At 43.9% G+C, this 24,849-nt stretch overlaps 1 protein-coding gene across 3 annotated transcripts in view; it reads right to left on the reverse strand.

Annotated features, from left to right (window-relative positions):
* Positions 1–1,526: 1,526 nt before the first annotated feature.
* Positions 1,527–24,849, reverse strand: part of LOC119166907 (uncharacterized) — a 51,740-nt gene continuing 28,417 nt past the window's right edge. For all 3 annotated transcript variants that reach the window (XM_037418296.2, XM_075867597.1, XM_075867598.1), the window contains 7 exons: positions 23,371–23,397; positions 19,084–19,224; positions 17,374–17,511; positions 13,323–13,401; positions 11,522–11,622; positions 11,082–11,152; positions 1,527–4,299 (listed from right to left, as the gene is read on the reverse strand). In XM_037418296.2, the coding sequence (XP_037274193.1) occupies positions 4,237–4,299; positions 11,082–11,152; positions 11,522–11,622; positions 13,323–13,401; positions 17,374–17,511; positions 19,084–19,224; positions 23,371–23,397 (620 nt within the window). In that variant the 3' untranslated portion in view covers positions 1,527–4,236. The remainder of the gene's footprint in view (positions 4,300–11,081; positions 11,153–11,521; positions 11,623–13,322; positions 13,402–17,373; positions 17,512–19,083; positions 19,225–23,370; positions 23,398–24,849) is intronic.

The following is a 24,849-nucleotide window of genomic DNA, read 5'->3' on the forward strand; positions in this document are numbered from 1 at the left end:
CTTGATTTACCACGACAACATGACATGCAGACAAGCTTACACAGGATTCTTCGCCCCTAAAGTAAAGGTGCATGTTGTATTACCAACATGCAATATTTACACGAAATGCTCCTTAGTTTCTTAGTAACAGACAGAGCTCATCTGTATCGATGTGTAGCATGTGCGAGTCACAAGTGCGATTTTGCTTGGTGTTGTGCACAGTGGCTGAGCGTTTGCTTTCCTATTCTCGCAGCAAATGCCGTCTGAGTAGCATTTGCATTTTTAGTGCCAGCTCAGTTGAAATTTTATGCACATTCACTATGTATTTCTTATTTGTCCTGTCCTTACAGGTGCCAACATAGTCATGCTCAATTAAACAGTAAGAAATCAACCTATCTTGGCTGGGTTCTCGAGCCGATGTTTCGACAAGATGGCTTGTCTTCAAAACTAGAACTGATTCTCTAAGCTCTATTATCCCACCTTCTCCTCCAGTTCGAACAAAGAAGGGGCCACCGTGACGAATTGCGGGAGTTGAAGGGAATATGTATACTGTCAATAAAAAGGAAAGAAAGAAGCGGGGAGAGACGGTGGTTAAACGTTGGAAGTTTTTAGGAGGTCATAACCACAATATATTTTAGCTGCGTACGAATCATATTTCAAATCTACCGTTCTTACGGGCTGCTACTTTTCTCAACCGTCATTCGGCGAAACTTCTAACCTCCCCCCCGTTTCCTTCATTTCTTTTTATTCGCGGAATACATCTTTCCTTTTTCTCACCCAATTCGTCACGGTGGCTTCCTCTCCCCCTCCTTTGTTCGGATTGGAGCTCAATTAGTTCTAGCCTTGAAGAACAGAAGTCCCCTCGTCGACACGTCCGTTAGAGCTCTCAGCTTAAGGATCTTTTCCATCACTTTTCAAAGAAGTACGCTAAACTTGCAAGCATCCCAGATACGTGCATTCCCCGTTTACAGGTGTATGGGCGTAAGCTAGCGCGAGAGGAGTCCATCCGTACTATCTGTGCATTAAATAGAGTTCAAATTCTGGCTGCTTCTATATCTGTTTTTCCGCGCTCCTTTTGCAGCAAATTAACGTTAGCACAACTAGGCCCAGTGCTGTTAACACTTATCAAGGAACTGACGAAGATAAGTACCACTGCCAAAACGCCAGCTCGAGGCTGGAAGCTCCGACACACCACTGACGGTGGTGAATACAATTGTTTAAACGCTTATTCTAGGTTATAACATATCCTTGTTCTGCCGCTCTCGATATTTCCACTAGAACACAGCAGAGCAGTCTTCTGTGTCCACCAGACCACACCAGTGTGCTCTGGTGTTAACACCACGACACTCCAGAACACACCAAACACACCCTGCTGGGCTTTTTCAACTGGGTGTACTTATCCTAGCAAGTGTTCCTATGGCTCTCTGTGGTCCCTTCATTGAGACTGGACTGCGCACTTAGACGCTTTAGTAAAGGAAAAAAAAAAGGATAGTGTAACTTGCTGCTTACGTGATGAACTCGCCGTGTCTGCATGGTAGAAGCCGATGTTCATGTCGCGGAAGAGTGGCACGCATGCACATGCGCATATTTATTTTCTTTCAGATTCGATTCTCACGTTCTTCTTACAAACGTCCGTAACCACATCGTTGACGGCACCAGGTGTCCGATCTTCTCGTATGCGAAGACGGAAATATTCGTATGGCGTAGTAACAACAGTACAGATGCACCGCACTCGAAACGCATGAATGTGAAGCCCACAGCAGTTACTGTTGTTGACACTTGAGCACAACTCTATTCAAGAGCATATCTTTGATATGCGTTAACGGGACAAGACGAAATTTGGCGAAAAACGCTGTTGCCAAGGCGACGTTAAACGCTGCGAGAAAGACCTAGACTTCGTGACTTTGAGAGTAATAAAACAAGATGGTATGGCTTAATGTTAGATATTTTCAGTACTACCCACAGTCCCTTCAACATCGCAGCACAGATGCTATAGTAAATGTTGACGCATTATGCTAGACTGCAGGCTCTATGGCACAATTTTGACTTAAACCAACGCTTTAACCAGAAGTAAAACATAGTTTATATATTTTCTTTTCTAACTTTGCGACAGTGCTATGTTATCTGCATTTGGAAAAAATGCCCTAGCATTTCATCTTTCTTCAATTTCGCCAGTTTCTCTACACCAGTGTGTGACCCCGCTAGTGACTACTTATTTATCCACCTGCACACATTATCTACATGACGTGGCAAAAGACCCGAACTAAGTGCATTTCATGCATGTGCTGTTACAAAGCTTTTACATATAAATGACGACTGCCATGCCCGAACAGCTGAAGTTCTCATAAGTGGTTCTTGCTATGTGCATGTTCAAACGAACAAATAGAAACATGGAAAATAACTCCTGAGCACTACTCAGTAAAGCGCAGGACAAAAAAAAAAGGAAAACTAACAAAAAGCAGGATTATGCGAATCAACATCTGCGTTTCCCTCACATGTTCAACACGGGGTTCCTTAATCGAAAACCACATCGCGTCATCTACAACCGCACGAGGCATATCCGCCTTGACAAAATTTAGGCCTGGGTTATTTAGTGGTCATTTATCCCACCGCAATGATTTATACGCTTCATCATCACGTAACTTTCTCAACTTGCCTTAAAGGAGACATCGAAAGCACGGTAGGTGATGCGAACAGCTGCAGAAGGATTAGTGGCCCTGACCACATCGTGACTACCCAATGGCATCAAAATATTTGGGCACACCACCCAGTTGAAGAACGGATGCGTACCGCGTGGTGGTATTTGATGCGTATTGTATTTTAAATTTACTTCAACAAACGTCCGTAAGCGTTCTCTTAAGAGACTGTGCGTGTGCAAGTGTGCTACGAAAGACACTATGGAAGGCTCAACGACATTTCTTGAAAGCTTACCACCAGCGGGAATCCCGGCGTGATCTCACACATTGCACTCTAAGTGAAGTTAGGTTGGCCTCATCGAGGCGACAGTTGACCAACTAGTGGTCCACTGGGATCAACACTTGTAAACAATTGCGCACTACACTTGAGAAGTGTCACGTTGACTTCGCCTGCTAACGAGGACAGCAAGTTCTATACAACCGCTGAGTCATTAGTGTTGTTTTTTAGAAGTGATATAGATATATATAGGTATGCTGAGATAATTGTGTACATCAGTGGATACTTGGCATATACAAAATCCTGAACACTACAATGATCCCCGTGCGGAAGACAAAAGAAATCGGGGTAGTGCTCCACAATAGCACGAAAAAGGAGCAGCTAAAGAAGAGGGGGAAAGCGAGCGGGCCAGGCACGACCAAATGCGCAGGGCGTTCGTTTCAACTTTGTCACACTTGTAAGCATGACCTGCGCAATTATAGAAATCATTCTCACAAGTTTAGTTCACCACAGTCTTGATCGTAATTGTTCAAAAAAGAAAAAAAAACAGCAATATCTGTCGGAGGGACGTTGATGGCCGCGCAATGGTTCACGTTCATGACAAGTGCATTAAGTCTTCATGTTCATTCCCCCACTCATTCGCTAGGGACACTGCACATCGTGTACCGAGTGAAACAGCTTCTCTTGACATCACGTTGCCACGCACTCGAAAGACCGTATACGAAGTTTGAACACCAAACCCTTGAAGCTATGAATTCAGCTGGTTCATTTTTCTTGCTGCGGAAGTGGCGTCCGCACTTAAAACCTAAAATCGAATCTCAAGCACCCATGGTTGTTGTTCCTGACGACGTCACGTGTGTCCGCGATGATGAACGTCGTGGGTTCGACCTCTACTGGCTCTTCGTGCATGAGCCGTTGCGCGATGCAAACAGAGCTCGCCATTGTGGTGGCTGTCACCGGTGACGTTGTTGGTTTAGGTAACACAGGAGTAGATGCCGGCGGTTCTCGGTGGTCCAACACGCGATGGAAGCATTCCCCTGCGGAGGCTGTGGAAAAACTGGCTGTAGAGCGATAGATGCGCGAAAATGCCGGTATGAGTTCTGCAGGCTCTGGTGGCGGCGATGGTGGCATTGGCGTTGGGGGTGGTGGCGGTGGAGACGGGTCCGTCAGTTCCTTGCCCATCGTTCTGCCATCCTCAGGAATTCGAACCAACTGATGAAAACTAGGCGTAGCGGCCCCAACCGGAGGATGCAGGATACGGCGAGCGCAGTGCTGCGGTTTTGCGGCAAGGACCCAAGCCGTTTGTCAGCGATAGGCACGCCTCCATGCCTCGTGATGTGAACGTCATCTTTTCGATGACTGCTGGGACAGGTACCGCATCACCTCCTCGTAGCTGGGCGGCAGGTCCTACGAAACAAAACAGGGAATCAAGTTTCAACACTCAGATGTTTAATTACGATACTAGAAAGTGCATTCCCTCAAATTCAAATTCCAATCGAAATCCAAGTTTAACATCTTAACGCGCTGTAGACTTAATACACTTGAGCCAGCACTTGAGCTATATACTTGCTATCTGTTGCATACTAAGCACCTTGCTTTACCGTCCGTGCATTGTGCACATTATGGTATTAAGCAAATCGAAGCAATCGAGCACGAGATGTGGCTACTAGCAAATTATCCTTATGGCTGGATTCGTGTATATATATATGGTTCCTGCCCATGGCAAGTTACCTTTTCACTTTTCTTTTTTCACATTTACCTTACAATTCGGTCTAATAACCTCCCCTATACTTTCCTTGGCATTATTGTCTGTTATATTTCGTTATTATTGTGTCAAAACACGGGAAAACGAGCCCTTAAGCATACGCTTCTTTCCCTTATTCATTAACGAGGGTCCCGTACTGGCAGACTTGGTGCCTTAGGTTGTATACGAGGGACTATTGGTCAGCGGCCAGCTCGTAATAAGTTCACGTGCTACGTGACACCACACAGGTTTATAAAAGAGTGTGCCACACTGGCCGCGATGGCTACAGATGGCGCTGACTGACACTCCCACGTTGAAATTCACATATAGATAGATAGATAGATAGATAATATTTTTTTATTATTCAATAAAAGATAATACATAGGAAAAAAGTTATACAGAAGGAGGTCCCAAAGCTCTAGGCTGCAAGGGGACCTCCTGTGCTAGTTACATAAAGAAAACAAAACATGTAAAGCAACTCGGTAAACAATAGAATAAGTTTAAAGGAATCAAGTACATTTCATTGCAAAAGAAACAAACAGTCAATTATTGTCAAATCGAAACACTTGATAGCAGATGAAATCCATCAGCAAATGATCAATAACACCTGGCAGCAGAAGAAATGAAACTTGAATTGTATATACACCTAAATGCATGTTAGATGATAAACGATCGATACAAATATCACATGTGCTGAGTAGTAATAGGTAAAAAAAAAGAAAAGTTAAAAGTGGTATGTCTCAAAGCGGCAACAATGCCAGACACATGTTATTCATCTAATTTGGTACAAAACAGAGCAAACATAATGAACGATTAGTTCCGAATTGAACAGCATAAACAACGAGATTATTTAAACATTAAGTAAATAGGAATTTAAGCGTTTTTTAAAACTGCCTATGTTTGGAGACATTTTTACGTCACTTGGAATACCGTTCCAAACGGAAATAGCTGTAAAGGTAGAAGTGAATCTGCCATAGTTAGTTCTAACTTTCGGTAACAGGAGGTTATTATTTGATGCAAATCGAGTTATATTTTGATTAATGAGTTGTTCTTTATTGAAGACCATGAAAGGCATGTTTGAGTGAAGAGAATTGTATGTAAGGGTTGCCATGTTGAAAAGAAAAAGTTTATGAATTGTTAGAATACGAAGCCCTTGTAAAATAGCAGATGCGCTACATCGTGATGGTTGATATGTGATAATGCGAATGGCCTGGTTTTGAACATATTGCAAAGGAGCAAGATGAGTGCTATATGTATTGCACCAGGATGCAATGCAGTAAGTGAAGTGACTGTGAACGAAGGCATAGTAAAGAGAAAGCAAGGTATTTGGCCCAAAGTATGGACGTGCTTTGATGAGAATCCGGATGCCATAAGCTGCTTTTTGCTTTAGGTGTGAGACATGGGAAGTATACTTTAAATTTGCATCAAGAATCACTCCTAGAAATCTACACTGACTGGAGGCTTTGATAGGATAATTATTGACCGTTATAGACGGATATTCAGTGACCTTTTTTTGAGTGGGGTGAAATAGCACAAAAACTGTTTTACTAGGGTTAATTTCCAGTGAATTATGACGACACCAGCGAATTATATTTTCAAGATCACTGTTTAGTTTAAAAGTAACAGTATCGATCGAGGTGCAAGCAGTTAAAATCGTAGTGTCATCCGCATACAGATAAGGTAGACAGTGCGATAGGTGAGAAGTTAGATCATTAATGTAAACAGTGAAGAGTATTGGGCCTAGAATTGATCCTTGAGGTACTCCCCGATTGATTATTTTAAAATTAGAAAGATGATTGGATATGCTGACAGCCTGTTCTCTGTCAGTTAAGTAGCTGTGAATGAAGTTCAGGGCAGGTCCTACAACACCGGCCGCGTTTAGCTTGGTAATTAAAATTTTATGAAGGATTGAATCGAACGCTTTCGTGAGGTCAATAAACACTGCTCCAGCATATTTACCTGAGTCAATATAGTGTTTAATCGTATCCGTGAATGAAAGAAGCGCGAGGTTGGTAGAGTAGCCTGCACGAAAGCCAAACTGCGAGGCAGACAGAATGCTAAATTTAGTTAAGTAATTTGTTAGTCGCTTTTCAAAGCACTTCTCTATAACTTTGCTGAGCACAGACAGAATTGCAATGGGGCGATAGTTAGAAACCAAACCCTTATCGCCTTTTTTAAAGACAGGAACTATTTTGGCTCTCTTTAAATCAGATGGAAATGTGCCATTTTTAAACAAAAGGTTAATTACATGTGAGAGGGGATCAGCGACGATATCAGCGACATATTTCAAGTGAACTGGTTGAATTTCATCAAGACCCGCGCTTGTTAATTTTAATTTCTTGATCACATTGTGAATTTCTTCTGGTATGGTAGGATATAGAAAAAAGGACTGTGGTTGCCTTTCAAGCGTACCTTCAAAGCTGTCGGAAACGGGTGTGTTATTAACTGTAAAATAATTATTAAATTCATTCGCAATGGCTGTTGGTTCTTTGTAGGTGCCATTAATGCTAGAAATCTCATTTATTAGTGTTTCTTTTGAGTTCCTGTTCAGAAAAGAGTTGATGAGCTTCCATTGTTCAGTGATACCAGTGGCTTCATGAAATTTAGCTTCGTAATACCTTTTTTTGGCGTCTCTCAATAATTTATTTAGGATATTTTTGTAACAGGAATATCGCTGCTGCAATTTGTAGTTAAATGGACAACGTTTCGTCTTTTTGTACATATTGTCTTTCTTACGCATACACTTCAGTAAACCATCAGTGAGCCATGGGTTATGGGGTGCAGGATACCTTTTGTGGCATCTAACAAAAGTGGTTGCTTCGCGAATACATTGCTTCAATACTGATGAGAATGCCTCAAAAGCTAGCTCTGCATTTGTTTCGGATTTAATTCTCGACCAGTCAAATGATGACATGGAATCTATAAATGAAACTTTGTCAAAGAGGGCTTTTCGAAAAGAATGCTTCGTTCGTGACAAGGCCGACGACAAGCGACAAAAAATGGCATAGTGATCGGTGATATCGAGGGGTATTATGCCACATTCATTACTTGATAAGTGGTTAGATAGAATGTGGTCAATAAGCGTGTTTGAGCCACCCGTAATACATCTTGTCGGCAACGTAAGAAGCTGCTCATAACCAAAGCCTGTAAAACAATTTGAATATTCAACCGAACCTTGATTGGAATCTTCTAATAGATTGATGTTTATATCTCCCATAATAACAACGTTTTTCCTTTCTCGTGAAATTCGATCCAGGGTTTCATGCAGTGCCGAACAAAACTCGGGCACGGATGATGACGGTGAGCGGTAGACGCATGCTAGAATAGTTTTTTCTGAATGGGGTTGTTCAAGATTGTCGTCGATTTCAATCCATACAGATTCCGTGTTATCAGCTAGAATGGCGAGATCGTTACGACGCTTATATTTTACTGAAGATGATATGAATATAGCTGATCCACCATGACTGTTCGATTGGCGGTGACAATATTCTGGAGTGTAGTGTGGTAAGCAATATATGTTTCGGTCGTCAGACGATAGCCACGTTTCAGACATACAGATGAAGGAAAAGTGATGGGCAAGGGATGCTAGATAAACACAGATGTCGTCATAATGTTTTCTGAGACTACGCGTGTTGAAGTGGATGGCCGATAATCCTGGGCTTTCGAAAAAACGTCGAAGCTGGTTAGCGGAGTAATACATTTTGAGGCGTTTTGAAGGTTACTCAGCAATTCAGTTGATTGCCAGACACCAACATATATATTCAATAAAGTGGCTGGGAGGATAGCCCCCGTGATAGCTCAGTGGTAGAGCATCGAACGCGTTATTCGAAGGCTGTAGGTTCAATTCCTGCTCACGGCGAGTTATTTTTTCACCCACTTTTCTTTCTTCTTATTTACATTACATTGGTTCTAATAACTTCCTCTATATATTCCTTGGCATTATTGTCTGTTAGATCTCATTAATATTGTGTCAAAACACGGAAAATGAGCCCTTAAGAATACACTTCTTCCCGCTTTATATATATATATATATATATATATATATATATATATATATATATATATATATATATATATATATATATATATATATATATATATATAAAGACGTATCCTTGGAGCAGAAAAGCAGACAGGAAGGTCAGCGAAATAGTATTGTTTTTGGCCTAATACCAGTGGCGGATCCAAAGGGGGGCTATCCCCCACCTCCAAAAATTGTCAGTTGTCCACCTCCATAACTCATGAGAACGAGATGGTTCTTGCGGTGATAGTAACCACTGAAAACAAGTCGCCTCCTCCCCTCTCTGCTATTTTATTTCAAGCAACCACCCCCTCCCTCTAAATAGAGTGGCCATGGATCCACCCCTGCCTGATACACATCCGCATGATCACTTGGAAAAGAGGACAGTCCGATCAAGGAAAACCAATATTATGGGTGCAGTAAAATGTGATGCTTGTGTATGAAAATGCTTGAAAGTTTGTGTTTGTGGCACAGCTCATTCACGAACTGAAACGCGGCGACATTAAAGGCATCTGATTTAAAGAAGCAGTGGCGCGAATTTTAAATGTCGGATTGTTACTCCACATAAAAGCACTCCATGGTGTCAAGGGCCCCAAAAATAGTAATATAGCACCTGAGCTTACATCAAATATATATTTAATAGGGATGTGCAAATAATAAAAAAATTCGTGTATTTTTTTATTTGTTACTCGAATTTAACAGAACGTATTCGAAATACCGCATATTTTTATAAGGATTCCAACACAACGAAACTTGCAACTGTCACAGGACACGATTTTTTTTTCTTTCAATCTCTACATTACCAATACACATTAAGCTCAAGCTTTTACGAGACTTCGGACGTCGTATTGATTACCGGATGAAGGCGTTTTTTTTTCTGAAAACTTCACTCTTAGCTTTTACTATTCTGCAGATGCATCACATTAATTAATTTCTGTCTTCACCTTGTAAATTAAAGTAGTGCTGTAGCTGCATTCAGCTGCATGAATAACAGGCAGCAATAATCATGCAGGTGTACGTTGTTCTTGCAGATACAGCTTTCAAAAATAATGCCAAAGCCCTGCTTTCATGGCAGTTTTATCTGTTTCATTACAGCATTAGCTGTATATGGCTCAAGTATTTGGCTCAAAATTTGTAACACTCAAGTATATTATGCCGAGGTCCACGAAGATTTCACTCGCGTATTTCCATAACGGAGACAATGACGAAAAAATGCACACGACCAGATTGCAAAAAGAATCGAATAAAAAATTCCGTCAGCTGTAGTGAAGCCTAATAAACAATTACAAAAACCAAGATGGGTAGTGAAACCCACGGCCACTTGGTCGTCGTCAAAAGGTACCGGACACGCTATCCGTTCCACCACGTTGCCCCTTTTTTAATGCGAATGCATTTCTTAGTCGGGCTTTGTCAGGCATCCGGCGGTGTCCGCGCGCAGGCAGGTGTTATCTCTCCGTTCTCACTCCCTCTCTCATAGCAACAGCTGCGAGCGCGAGCGCTTATCCTCGCACCTACATGTGGTGCGAGAGAGTGTAGGAGAGGGTAGGTGCAATGCTTCGCCGCACCCTCGCTCACTGTTGGCTCTCTCTCCTCCCTGCGCCCAACTTTCCCGTCCGCTCGTGCCTCACTCTCGACCACCGTGCTCTCAACCATTCGCTGGCTGGGTGCCTCTCAAGAATGCCCGGAAATGTGTGCTCGAGACGCCGCTGTGAAATGCCAGTGCCAAGCCGAAAACGCTGTTTGTTCATAATATATTTTTTTAACCGTGCACGCTAGCTACTAGAGCTAGAAACGCATACCGTGTTTCCCGCGACAGATAAACGCCACGTGCGGCGAATGGTGCCATTGGCTGCACGGTGTAAGAAAAAAAAAAGAAACCATTAGTTTTCTAACGCTGGGTTTTCACGTGCGAAACGCCGTTATGGACTCGACGCATTGCATTCGCATTTCCTCACAATTCCCTTCGGGAAGGTGGGGACTTTTTTTTTCTTTGTTGCTGTGCCACGTGTCTCAGTCCGAGTGCACGGCGCTCACGCAAAAATAACTTTTTCAGTGTGGCAGTCTGCACTGTATTTAAATTTCTATAGGATGGTTCAAAGCGTGAGTTACCGTCTTAAGAGGGGGGGGGGGGTTGTACCCCTCCTCTTAAGTGCCAGCTCCCCCCGCCGTGCGTGCATCTATGGGTACAAGCTTACAAGGCACCCTACATGTATCTTTTTGACGATGAGACATGGCGAACTGAGCTCTTTCGGGTGGTCCGTGACTTTCGCGACGCGGACTTCGCGCCACTTTCTTCGACAGATGGCGCCACATTGTGTGACCCATGTTAGCCAAGCGCGATGACGCGAGAAAGCCGCGGTGGGGGAAAGGGGAGAGGGCGAACGGTCTGAATCCTTTAAACACCCATCTGTATCGACGACTCACCTCTTTGGAGGGTAACACGGGGGACGGTGGTCTCACGGCCCTGGGTATCACCACCAAATCCCACTCTGGACCTGCGACAGAGATTTCAGCCGAGCAAAGACAGGAGTGTGCCGTTAAAACGTTACATCAACGCACGCTAAGGAGTGCCGTTCTATCTGAGGTGCATGAGCAGGATTACGATATCATATTATTTGCACAAGATATCGCCATGTTCGACACACTGACGGACGGATGGGTGGACTGAGGGACGGTCAAAATACCTTTGGTATAGACCAAGAGATGCTTCGCTTTTAAAAAATAATACATCCTGCATGCAAATGGCTGTCCCCCACTTCATTCTTTAAGTATATCAGCATGTTGGCGCAGAAGGTGGCCTATGCATATGGTATTCACGTGAAGAAAGTGGTATACGATAGCATAAACAGCCATTGTACACTTACTGTCTGCGTCCTGGATGGAACCCGTGAAGCCAGTGATAGTCGACGACGCTGGACAAGGTGGGTTCGGTGGTCCAGCACATTCTGACTGCACGTAATGTTTCCTGCGGACATGACACACCCACAACGGCGACGTCACCAATTTCACTACGATTCGTTCCGCGCATGCACAAATCAGTATTCAGCGTCAAGGAATGATGAAAGGCGCAGCAGGGAGAGAGAAAACTGGTATGCTATCCTACAACGAGGAAAAAGACGGAGAGTGTTAAAGATATTGAGAGAAACAGAGAGAGGGGGGGGTGCATGCACGCAATGTCACACACCTCGCAGTCACGATATCGACCCCGATCTATAACTATTCAGCTGCAAAAGGTTCGAAAGAATAATATTGCCCAAAAACATGGCATGTTTGGATCTGGAAGACAAAACACCCCAAACGCATGCAGGCATGTGAAAATAGTTCTTGGTGAGGGAATTTCAGCAGCACCAAAGGAAAGCTAGCAGAAGAAAAAGAGACATGAAAAGAGATACAGGAACACGAAGGATACTGGACGATTAACCGACGTTGCTGGGCTATCAACTAAAGTCAGTTCATAGTCCAAAAGTTGATAGTCGTTTGATAGTTCCCGGCTCTGTATTCTCGTCTCAATCTCTTCTACTTCCTTTTGGTGCTTTTGGCATATTACTACCAATAATCTTTATATTTTATTGGATCATCAGCACGTATGTTTTTAATACTTCTTATAGGCGTAATTTCTTAAGAGACCCTCGTAACGAACGAGCCCAATGCATTTTTGAGACCCATGAATAATAAATAGCTTTTTTTTTTTTACTCGGTATCGCACCAAGGCGATTCATTAGGGTCTATTTGAAAAGTAGTTCCGAGACCTCGCGTAGAGAGTACTTGACTTCCGCGCAGAATGTTGGGGTTCGATTCCTGGTGGGACACCGGCATTTATTATTTGCATTTGTCGAGCCAGCACTGCCAATCTCTGCTTTTTCTAAACGCTCACGCGTTAAAATTACCCCTGTGTGTTCTCGCCGTTCCTGAGTAGACGAAAACGGTCAATTACCTGTGGCACATACCCGTCAGTGGGTACGTGCTACACGTCTCGCGAAATGAGTTTGGCGACACACGCGATGGGATTGTGACACAATTAGTGTCATGATCAGCGTGTCATATTCGTCAAACCATCTTACCCTGCCATACTACTTTTGGCTTACCCCAAGTTAAGGCAGTCGTCACGAGAGCGCCCAGACGTAGGGCGGCTGGATATGATAGATAGATAGATAGATAGATAGATAGATAGATAGATAGATAGATAGATAGATAGATAGATAGATAGATAGATAGATAGATAGATAGATAGATAGATAGATAGATAGATAGATAGATAGATAGATAGATAGATAGATAGATAGATAGATAGATAGATATATAGATAGATAGATAGATAGATAGATAGATAGATAGATAGATAGATAGATAGATAGATAGATAGATAGATAGATAGATAGATAGATAGATAGATAGATAGATAGATAGATAGATAGATAGATAGATAGATAGATAGATAGATAGATAGATAGATAGATAGATAGATAGATAGATAGATAGATAGATAGATAGATAGATAGATAGATAGATAGATAGTATCGGTACACCAGAATAGAATGTGTCAGTAGACTGCGAGCAATGTATCGCACTTATTCAACTACGATGGTCGCATTTTTCGAAAGGCAGATAAAGGCACAGATTTTAGTGGTATCACTTATCCCTTGCATTGAAAAAAAAAGCACTTACCCGATATATAGCAATACAATGATTAGTAGGAGCAGAGTGAAGCTCAGGATGAAAATGATAAGACTCTTGTCCGACTTTTCTGTTCGGGAGAAAAGAAGAGAAGCGAATAAAATCAGTCAGTTACCAAATTATAGCGCTGACACCCAACAACAGCAAACACCATCAAAGAGCACCTTCACAACACTACAAATATTTACCATGGCACTGTCCATGATGCCGGAGACCCACCATAAAATACCTCGCACAAACATAAACAACATCTTATCACGACATGTTTCGCAATATTTTACAACAAATATGTTTTCCACTGACAGATTGGAAGGTCACTAAAGAAAAGATTTTTCTCTTATTTGTAAATTACTCTTTCTGAACCCCAAAGCAACCGATACCATGAGAAGGCGCTCGGGAAGCAACGAAACACACACACAATGAAAGACGGCAGGTATGATTATATTTGTCATTTCTAGTAGTGACGTTGAAAAGGCAGGTACAAGCATATTCGTTCGCAGGGTTCTCATTTAGGGGGGGGGGGGGGGGGGGGGCTGGTCGCAGTGCTCCTCTCTCTATTATGTCAATGTATGTGGTTGGCTTTGCGCCCCCATCTTAGGTAACTAGGGTTGTACCCCCCCTCTTAAGGGTCACCTCCCCCCGCCGTGCGTGCATCTGCGGGTACAAGCTTACAAGGCACCCTACATGTATCTTTTTGACGATGAGACATGGTGAACTGAGCTCTTTCGGGTGGTCCGTGACTTTCGCGACGCGGACTTCGCGCCACTTTCTTCGACAGATGGCGCCACATTGTGTGACCATTGTTTCGGGGGCTTCATGGCCATGCCGCCAGCGATCAGCGCGGTGGGGTAGCGTGTCGAAACGAATCTGGCTAATATCATTTCCAACCAATCTGCATTTCCAGTAGCCATCTTATGCTCACATCTAACACTTTACGATGGGAGCGCCAGTCATTTCTTTTTATCAACCAGTGTGCTTTTGACAACTAAACCCCGCCATCGCTGAAAGGAAGAAAAAAAAAAAACTGCTGGAGAAGAAGGGGCTGCCACGTTTGGGGGAAGAACAACATCCCAGAAAACGCTTTCAAAGAGTGTCAGAACGATACAGATAAAAGAAGAGCCCACCCATCGCAGCTACATCGAGCAGAAGCGGCGGTCAGAGAAGCCGCCGCTTGTAGCTGCCGTTCGCCCTGGAAATCGATAGGCCTGCTTTCCCGGGAGCTCATCGGTCGATAGTGAAGGTTTCAGGAAACGTCAGGCGAAATCAACGAGCGACGCGGCCGCGCGAAGTGTAAGAGAGAGAGCGGTAGAGAAATGAATACAATATATCAAGTATGACGTATGTGAGAGAAGGAGGTTGTTTCACACACGGAGGGGATATAATGAACAGGGGAGAAGAGGAAACGAGGAATAAAAATGAGAGGAAATGCATTCATGTGTGGCATATAACCCCGGCCGTCTGCGCCAAAGGAAAATGCGTATTCGCAAGTTATCTCACTGCACAAATCAAGGGAAAACGAGGAATCATGTTCTTCCCCGACTAGCGAGATAAGGAAAGCATCATAAAAGGGGAGATCGCCAGGTCTACGCGAAGCGCGCAGCAAGGTCACAGCGTAAGCTGGAGCAGCGGCGGCCTCATATGTGCACTTCAACAACGCCCTCAGTAAATACGGAACCAGCACAGGCGTGCGTGGGGGGAGGGGGGCGGGGGCTTCATATTACGCCAATGTATAGGACTGACACAGACAGTTTCACTTTCTTATCCGCAAAGCGGTCGGTGGCTTTTTCCGCACTCGTCGGCCATCTGAGGGATTTCCTGACCCCGACAAAATGGCCGCGACTAAGGCAATATTATAATCGCACTCGAAAACAGTTGTTGAAGGCGTTCGTTGACCCTCGCAAAACTGTTAGTTCGACGAAGGCTCCGTCTGGAGCAGGACGACCTGCGTATACAGGAGCTGCGGCGGCTGCAGCTCGGTTGAAAATGGAATCTCCAAATAAACGTCAGACGCAAGAGGGCGCCGATTTAAGATTTCGAAGCCAACAGCGCCGCTTAACGTGGATGCACCCACGTTGACGCTTGGTGGTACATTATACCGACGACTAACGTCCATGATCAATGATGAAACAAACCCTTGTAGTAGCTGAAGTACTAAATGGTGAGAGCCTATAATCATAAAAGGTGGTGTGCCCGGACGAACGGCATTGCTGATTGGACGCTGAGCTTGGGCTAAGGTCGAAATCCCGCGGAATGTAGTTTAAAACCACGGCGGGACTAGCACTGGCCTGACTCGCACGGTTTGGTTCTGCCATAAAAACATCGCGCAAATTACGCAGCCGACGAGGGAGGGGTGGGAGGAGGCTTTGTCCAAGCCAACGCTCGAGGATCAGTGGAGCCTCGTGGAGAGGGCGCTAGTTGCAGCACAGTGCTAGGAAGTCCAGAAATAGGAATCCACCCATTCCTCTTTAGCACTAACTCAGTTCACAATTTTCTGCAATACATGTTTTATTGATTCGCGTCGGGTATTCCATGTAGCCATGGCGTTTGCGATTTTCTCGGGGCGAGCACAAGTGCGGAACGCGGTGTTACAATCAGCACAGATAAGTGCGTGTCGAAGAGCTATTTTTGGTGTGGATAGATGCTGTGAGCGAGCCTGACGATCGGGCTGAAGTCGCTTCTATAGAAACGTGGCTAATTGGATGTATGCATAGCAACGACTCACTATGTATGATGCCACAAGCGCTTTTGTATTGAAAAGAGGGGACGTGCGCTGATAGAATCATCTCGTCGTTTTAACATGTACAGTTATACTTCGTCGAGCTGACCGATACCACCCAAATACGTGAACAGAAGTTTCATCCCACGCTTCTGTAGCGTGAGGCAGGCTAAAGGATGCAATACACTGTCAAGTGAGAAAGTTCTTTGGGTAATCAAATGCGTGCAATATTTATATAGCGCACGCCCATCAGCACATGCTCGACACTCAAATGAAGTACGTTCCACAGTTTCGAGCCACAGTTCTTGCAGTACGGACCTGCTGCTTAATTGAAGCGGAAGCATAAGCTATTTCAAGAAACTAACGACTCAGCCTCATGTTTTTATCTCTCTCTCTCCCTACATTTAGTACCCAACCACCTTCCCGATTCTCTGAAGCTAGTCAGCAGTCTACATATGCTGGCTATATTCTATACTTTTCGATAAATATTTCTCTCTCTTTCTCTCTCTCTCTCACTGAAAGTGGGAAGCGCATGAACGAAATGACAAAAGAGATCATATGCTCACGAGTGCACAGGAAATATTCTGTTTCTTGCATAATATGCGTGGTTTACCGTCCCAAAACCACCATATGAATATGAGAGACGCCGTAGTGGAGGGCTACGGAAATTTTGACCATCTCGGGTTCTTTAGCGTGCACCCAAATCTGAGCACACGGGCCTACAGCAATTTCGCCTCCATGGAAAATGCATGCAGCCACCGCAGCCGGGATTCGATACCTCGACCCGCGGGTCAGCAGCAGAGTACACCTTAGCCACCACCACGGCGGGGCTTTCGTTTCTTGCAGGTGCATGCATCGTTTGGAAGGCAGTATCTGTTGTGCTCATAAGTTTGAAAGATACCGGACTACGCGACACTTGGTAGGCATAATACCAGAAAGGGATGCTTGGGCGCATCCACTTTTTGTCGAGCCCTCGTATTCTACAACCCACAGATTTGTGGACGATATGAAGTTTGATCTGATTCAATTTGAAAGGTTTACCATATATGCCAGGCCAAGACCACATCTAGCAAGTGTATACCATGAAAAACACCACCACAGCCAAAGTAAATTGAGTAATTTATATTAGTGAAAAACAGCGAAAATGAATTTTATGGTGAATTTTAATGTTAATAGCTCTTATCAGTAGTGAGTTAACAAGTGAAACTTAATTAGGTGAATACGACATGAGTGACAGCTAATCACTAAGTTAGCTTATACTGCCCTGAAATACAATTTGCGTTGTTTCCTTTGTAACAAAAATGCTGTCTGAGGACATTCACTTACCTGGCCTGCAAACGTACTTCCAGTAGATGAGCTCCCTCTGGTAGCCGTTTTCGCAATCACACACGTTGCTCACGCACAGCGCATGCTCGTCCATTTCGATGCACTGGTTGTGCGAGTAGCACTGGCTCGGGAAGAAACCTGCACGCGATTTCCAAGGTTTCCACTGAGTAAAGTTCCCCGGCCCTAACAGTGCATGTCTGATAGCACTATAAGTTGACACCCGCACGAAACAGGGGGTAGCCAATACAGGACGTGATAAAAGTGGCTCAGTGAACATAATGTGCTATAACAGTGGCGTCGCCTGCTGCACAGCAGACAGGCATACATGCTCCTGGAGCCTGTCGAAGAACGTTTCCGTGAAACGACGACGTGATCGGTGTCTTTCAGAAAAGAGAATGAAAGCGTGGACACGAATTTGTTTGTAATACAATTACCAGTGCTGCAGAATAAAACATGCCTCTCACGCAGAGATACTAATGCACAAGTTAGCGCACAGGCCTATGTTCACCTTTTGCCTGATAAGTAGGAGGCGGGGGTGAGTCAATACCGACTGTGCGCTGACAGCGAGGTACAAAAAAAAAAAACAGTGTTTCACTGCAAGGGTGCATCCATGAATGCCATATCAACAACTTGTGATGTTACACGAAGTGAGTCTTAACTCTTTTGGATCCGATCTCGTATAACTCTAAAATACGCTGGTGCAAGAGAGTACGGCCGCTCCAGAGAAAGCTGCTCTTTCCGCCTGCTGATGGTTGCCCAGATAGCGCACGCGCCAGCGACCACGCCCCGAGAATCCAAGCTCTGAGTTGCTGCTCGAGCAATCATTAGAAGTGTTTTTTTTTTTTTTCACGCCGGTGCAGAACTGCGCACTCGTCGAATTTGGCACCCAGTTACATTCTCGACAATGCAAAAATAGGTCAGCCTCCAGAAAGCGATCCCTTATGCTGTCCAACATCAACGCTTCTTACGGCTGCTAATACGCTAGATTCGTGCTGCTGTGCAAAGAAACGATGAGCGAGTAATAGACAAGATGCGGACTGGCATTTTTTTTCAGAAAACACACAAACAGTGTCAATTTCTGTACAGGTATGGGATACAAGGTTCTTTTTAGTTGCGGCCGCTTTTACGGGTCTGGTGGTACAGTGATTAGGCTGAAGCATTTCCGCGCTCTGCGTTCCGCCAGCGGTAAGTGGTGTATGTAAATTGCTCGCAGTTAGGGCACCGGAGGACGTATGCTGCATGGTCGAATTGTTTGACATGGCGCGCTGCGGAGCGAGAGGTCGCAGGTTCGAATCTCCAGTTACACGCTTGAAAATATTATTTGACATATTTTTTGTTGTGACTTTTATATATCAAAAAGTACATATACAGGACATAACGGCGACGACAAAACCCTTGCCGAGGATCTCCATAGAATTGCTTTCGCAATTATGTAACAAATAATTAAGGAATGTCACCCAGCTCCGCTCTTCCTTCAAGCTCGGCACCACTATAGTGTGAACCATAACTTTGCATTGCTTAGATCAGTTGGGATTCATCGCTCACAACCTCTGACGCAGCCAGCGCTATTTCTGCGACATGGTTTCTTAAATTTGATGCTGTCGCGTTAAGCGAGCAAAATAAAAAAAAAGATCGGTTAGCAAAAAAGTGTTTCAGTTGTGCTCGGGTCTCTGCTTAAATGCTCGAGTGCAGCAAAGAGCGGGCTCTTACCGGTGACGCAGACAGGTATACCGTGGAGAAACTCTATGCGGAAACCTTTCTTGCACTGACACTGCCAGTGGATGCAGTCCGAATGGGCGTCGCCGAGCTCGCACGCTGTCCTCGTGATGCATGTCTCCCCGAGCCGCCGCTCTGCACAAAAACATTAGAAAAGAAAGCGCGCCATGCTTATAGTATAAGTGTACACGAGTGGCAACGAGTATGAGAGCGATGATTGCAGTCACTGAGGTCACGAAGAAAGAATAATTGAATGTCGTGCACCAGAGCACTGCACGGCAAGACCTACCCGAAAACCCTGGCCCGGTCAAGCGCATTGGCCGGGCTCGGGTCTGAGGCTCCATCCAGGCTTAGGCCCGTATCCGGGTTGGACGTGGTGGGCTCGGCTTGGACTGGACTTGTACTTCACCCAGTCTATTTATTTATTTATTTATTTATTTATTTATTTATTTATTTATTTATTTATTTATTTATTTATTTATTTATTTATTTATTTATTTATTTATTTATTTATTTATTTATTTATACATCACAGGTAATGTGAGAAAAATGCAGTACAATTCTGTGCATATTATGTTGTATGCATACGTGCATTCAATCACTTACACAGTCATAAAATTAGAACTAAAAAACTAACTAGTTGTTAGAAAAAAATGAGTGAAAAAGAAATCGACAAATAGCTGAACACAAACGAAAAAAAAGTTGCGTGGCGTAACAGTATGTATTACGCAGGAAAACATTTAACACATACACAATTTTCTACGATTGAATCAATATACATCACATAATCAAGAGACAAGCTTGTGACGGTGCTATGAAAAGGCGATTGCAAAGGCGTGTTTACACTATAGAGCGACACGACACTGACATGACCCCGACGAAAACACGAGGCAGACGCAAACCATCGGCCAACGAGTCGCCCGCCGACGAAGTCGCCAGACCCCATGGTCACGCCAGGCCGACGACGACGACGCCTCAAAAGACAGCATTTCATCGTAGTGTAACGTGATGAGAGACCGAAAACACCAGCAAAGCGCATCCGCAGACTTGTCGTCGGCGTGTCTTCGGGAGATCGGCGGCTGAGCGAAAATTTGCCCCATGTCTTTGCATCAAACGGCCACGAAGCGGGCGATCTTGGGGGAGTAAACATGGCCTCTCCGAGGCTTCCGCAGCGTCTGAATATGCAGCTCGAGCACTCAACGGAAGTCTTTTCTTCGCTTCCCTATTGTGTCCACCACCTCCGTCCCTCGTTACCGCGAATTATGGCGGGGACTGCACCGCGTAGCCGGAGAGGGACAATGGCATAGCGGGGAGCATGGCTGAAAATGAGGTGCAGCTGTGCAAGTTTAGTCGGTGTTGCTGCGTCTGCCTCCAATGTGACTACAGAATTGGCCAACAAAAGACTGTGAGCACGACAAGGCGTGGTCGGGGTTTTCGGGAGACCACCAGCGGACTGTTTGTGTCTTTGCAATGGCAGACGACAAGAGAAAAAACTCCTAAAGACAGCCCACAGCACAAAATTGGTGTCGTGTGTCTCTAGTGCAAACGCGCCTTTAAAAAAATTAAAAACCGCCCATGCACAAGATTTTCACTAAAAAGAAATGTAATGGAAACTAGGCGCAGTGTGCAAAAAAAAGAATGTTTGGTCAACCAAAGGCGAAAATTGTCATGGTCTCTATAAGCGAAGCAATGTTATCTAGTAGGCTGTTACTAAGACGGATAAAGAGGTAATGGTGAAAATTAAATAATTGCGTCACCCTATATATAGGTGGGCTATTAAGACTGTTTTGTATACGTTGCGCACACATATGTTCCACGTATTTTGTCTAAAAAAAATGCCTTTTTTTGTTGGTCAAGCTATTTGGGAAACATTTGAGAGACAAATACGGAGCTCTTTTTGCTTCTCGCATGTGGGGCTTGATAAACTAGGCGTGTATATATGTAACATCACACTATTCTTTGCTTCATTATTGCATTCACAGTTTCTTTGTATATCTTGAATTTATTTTGTAATAGCCGAAATAAATGTACTATAATAAAATCATATCTTATCATCGGAAGATAGATAAGAGCTCGAAGGCAGGGCAACGTTTTTGAATGTTCCCGCAGTACATTAAAATGATAGGTTCGCGCGGAGTCTCGTTACACTGAATCACGATAAAGACTCGCTTTTTACCATGACTCCGTCACGGCTCCCTATGGTCATATGACGAGACTTGGAGACGCACAGCTGGCTATGTATGCTTACATCGTTAACGTCTGAGCGTTCGTCGTGTTCCACTATATGGTGCGAGAGCTACATGATATTGTTGCAAGAGCTTTCGAATGTGCAGGAACACTACATATTCAATAAAGTGGGTGTGGTACAAAGTGCATTATTAACTGGACTATGACATATTTGGCCTGAAAAAGACAGCTACTGATTCCTTACCGTGCGATATGCACAGCTTGCTTCGTATGCCTACATTGCACACGTCTGAGTTTTACGGTCGTGTTCCACTATATGGTGTTTGAGCTGTATACATGATACTGCCGCAACAGCGTTAAGATGTGCAGGAATACCATAGGTCCAATAGAGTAGGTGCGGGACAAAGTATAATAACTAGACGACGACATGTCTGGCCTGAAAGAGTTACGGATTCCTTACCGTGCGATGTCCCCTTATACCTCGACCCGTATACAACCAATGAGTAGAAAGTGTCAAGAAGCTCATTCGCGCCTTTACAACCAAACTGGGACGACCCCCTAAAACAGATGGAAGTCTCTTCGTCCCCCTCCTGCCCATTCTGCCCGCAGTGTCAAATTGTCGCCTTGGACCGGTACAACATCAGTTAGCAAGGATTACACCTTCACAATATTAAAAAAAAATCACCGATTACGATACTATATCATGCGAATTCCAAGCGCAGCTTCGTTAGAGTGACCTAAAAAAGCGTCCAAAGCGCCGGCTTTCGCGTGGGCCTTTTGCGGTGAACTGCCGAGCGATTTTCGGTTATGTTATAGAGTAGCACGGCCAAGGTCCCGTATCTGGGTATTTTGTTAGACCTGACATAAGTGATGTAGAGTTGTTTTAGTTTCACTGGGCTAAAGAAAAGTTTCGTCTGAGATAACCAACCATGTGATTAGCTTTTGACGTCAAGTGGCGAACGTGTTTCTTCTATGAAATATTAGTAGCAACATGCACACCAAGGTATTTATAACAAGGTACATGCATGGTCAAGGGGAGTATTTTTTTAGTAAGTACGGGAGGCTGATAGATTACAGGAAATTCTCACTATTTTGCATTTAAAGATCTACCTGCTACAAAGCCCTCAAAAAAATATGCTCACGTGTTGCCTTATGGACGCGTAGTAAGCTCATCGCAAAAGAAATAATTGTGACGCTGATAAGTGGCCACTTAGCAGCCACTTATTAGCAGTTGTGCTTCAGTATATAGACATTCTAGGATGGTTTAAAACAGCCAATGTTGCGCGCACGGTCGTTCATTATACATTAAGGCACAATTGAGACACAGCGAGAAACAAATTGAGGCTAGCAATTGAGAAGGCGAAGCACCCGGAGCCCGATTACGCTATCGCATTTCTATAGGTTCGAGCGTCTATTTATTATAGTATTTAATCAACTTAAAACGCTTGCTCCTCTTAGTCAATACAGATAATGAAAAAGGAGGCACGTCACGGTCACCGAGTCCGGGAAATGCACGAGATTTTTCACGTGATATCAGGGGATTATCGTTTGCATCAAATCGAGAAAGGATGATGTATACTGGAAGTCCCACTAGTAAGAAGACTGACTAGTTGTGATAGACAGAAATCCAGGCAAGTGGTTAGGAAGCAACCACAGTTTCACCTGAAGCAGGCTGTGCAAACGGACATGGATTATACTATTGAACTGACGGAATTTTTAAAATCATCTAGAAGAAAAACTGCAATACCGCTAAATGGTGCCAAGAATTGGGTCAGGCAATCATGAATATATCCACAGAAAGAGAAGTGGGGAATTAGGCGGCCAGTAGCAAATGCTAATGGCTATCTTTTCGAAACAAAATGCTACGCAGCACAAAACCTAATAAATTGCATGGGATCAATTCTGATAGACACCCTCTTCAGCTATAATGCACGATCCCGCGTCGTTTATTCTCATACCGTCTGATAGTGGTGAGACGTGCTTAGAAATGCCGCAGATTTCAATATCCGTTTTATTGCAGGTCACCGACATGTTATCTGAACTAAACTGCGAGCATTTCAGATTCTCAGTTACTTTTTTTTTTAAATGACTCACCTGGCTCTTTGTTGTAGGTTTGGTGGCCTGCCGAAGAGGTGCCACATGGGGAAGGAAAAAAAAAAAGACATACCCTATTAGTTTCTATTAAAGGTGTGCGAATGGTGAGTTTTAAAACCAAATCGAATACGAATAGCAATCCAATACTGGTGAAGTAGTCACATAAAAACAGCGCCAATAGCGAGGGACAAGAAAAGAAGGAGACAGACAGCGCCGCTATCTGTCTCCTTCTTTTCTTGTCCCCTCAATATTGGCGCTGTTTTTTTTTTTTTATGTGAATAATGTCGTAACAACTCGCCCAAGCAACCACGTTACTGGTGAAGTAGACGATTTTCAGGACAGTTTTAGAACAACACATTTTCTATGGAACAAATATTCACAAACTTTCACCAAATATCATTGCAGTTAATTTTAATCGATTCAAAATGCCACAATTATGAAAGTTAGGGTAAGCTTGTGTACAGCAGGAATTAGAGTTTCCGTAATTTTGTGTAACTGCGGGTTCTAATACAGCATTCAGTCACGTTATCAATGTGAGATTTCGTCGCCTGATCTTAAATGAAATTGGGACACAAAAAATAAAGAATATTCAACCAAACACTGCGGATACAACGAAAAATGTAATGAATCAGATCAACCTGTTATCACACATGCCCTGTGCATAGGAACCTTGTAGCAATAAGCGTTTAAATCTACATCTGCAAGAAAAAATTGCGCAGGTGCAACTCTCGCATCCGGTGTGTGGTCATGCCGCTGCAAGCATATAATGCCCACCTTCAGTTATCACAAGATGAAGGCGGGAGCTGATCAAGGCGATAAAGCTTCGCTTTATCAATTAAAAGAGTAAGAATGAACTTTAGCTGTTCCAAAGTTTCGTTGTTTTGGGCTTCTCCCGTCAGTGCTAATTATTCGAAAACTATTCGAAATATATTCGGTATATCGAATATTTTCGAATATCTACTATTCGATTTGTTATTCAAAAATTTCGAATATTCGCACACCTCTAGTTTCAGCCAGAAAGTGACGAAGGTGCTGCTGAAGTTTCTGCGGTCAACCAGACTCGCAAAACGACTGTGAAGCTCCAGTGCTTGAGTGTGTGCGTGTTTGCTATTTTCTTATTTTTAACCATCCCTTTCCCTCCGTATCTTTTGACGCCCATTTCTCTTTCCACAGCGCAGGGTAGCAAACCGGATATTCTTGTTAACCTCCCTGCCCTTCAATCAACCTTATTCTCTCTCCCTCTCTATCATAACAGTGGTCAATTAGGGCGCTCACGAACGATTTCTGTGCGCATTATGTTCAAAGTCAACGCGTAGAGAATACGGAGTGTCTGCATTGTGTTCGAAGCCAACGCAAACAGAACGCGCATATGTTATAGACAACTGCTGTCAGCCTGCCACAGTTCAGCCTGCCACAGTTCAGCCTGCCACAGTTCAGCGTTGCCAACCGTAAGGCAATTGTCATACTTGGAGAGCATAC

This window comes from Rhipicephalus microplus, chromosome 6 (genome assembly GCF_043290135.1).
Source record: "Rhipicephalus microplus isolate Deutch F79 chromosome 6, USDA_Rmic, whole genome shotgun sequence".
Classification (NCBI taxonomy): domain Eukaryota; kingdom Metazoa; phylum Arthropoda; class Arachnida; order Ixodida; family Ixodidae; genus Rhipicephalus; species Rhipicephalus microplus.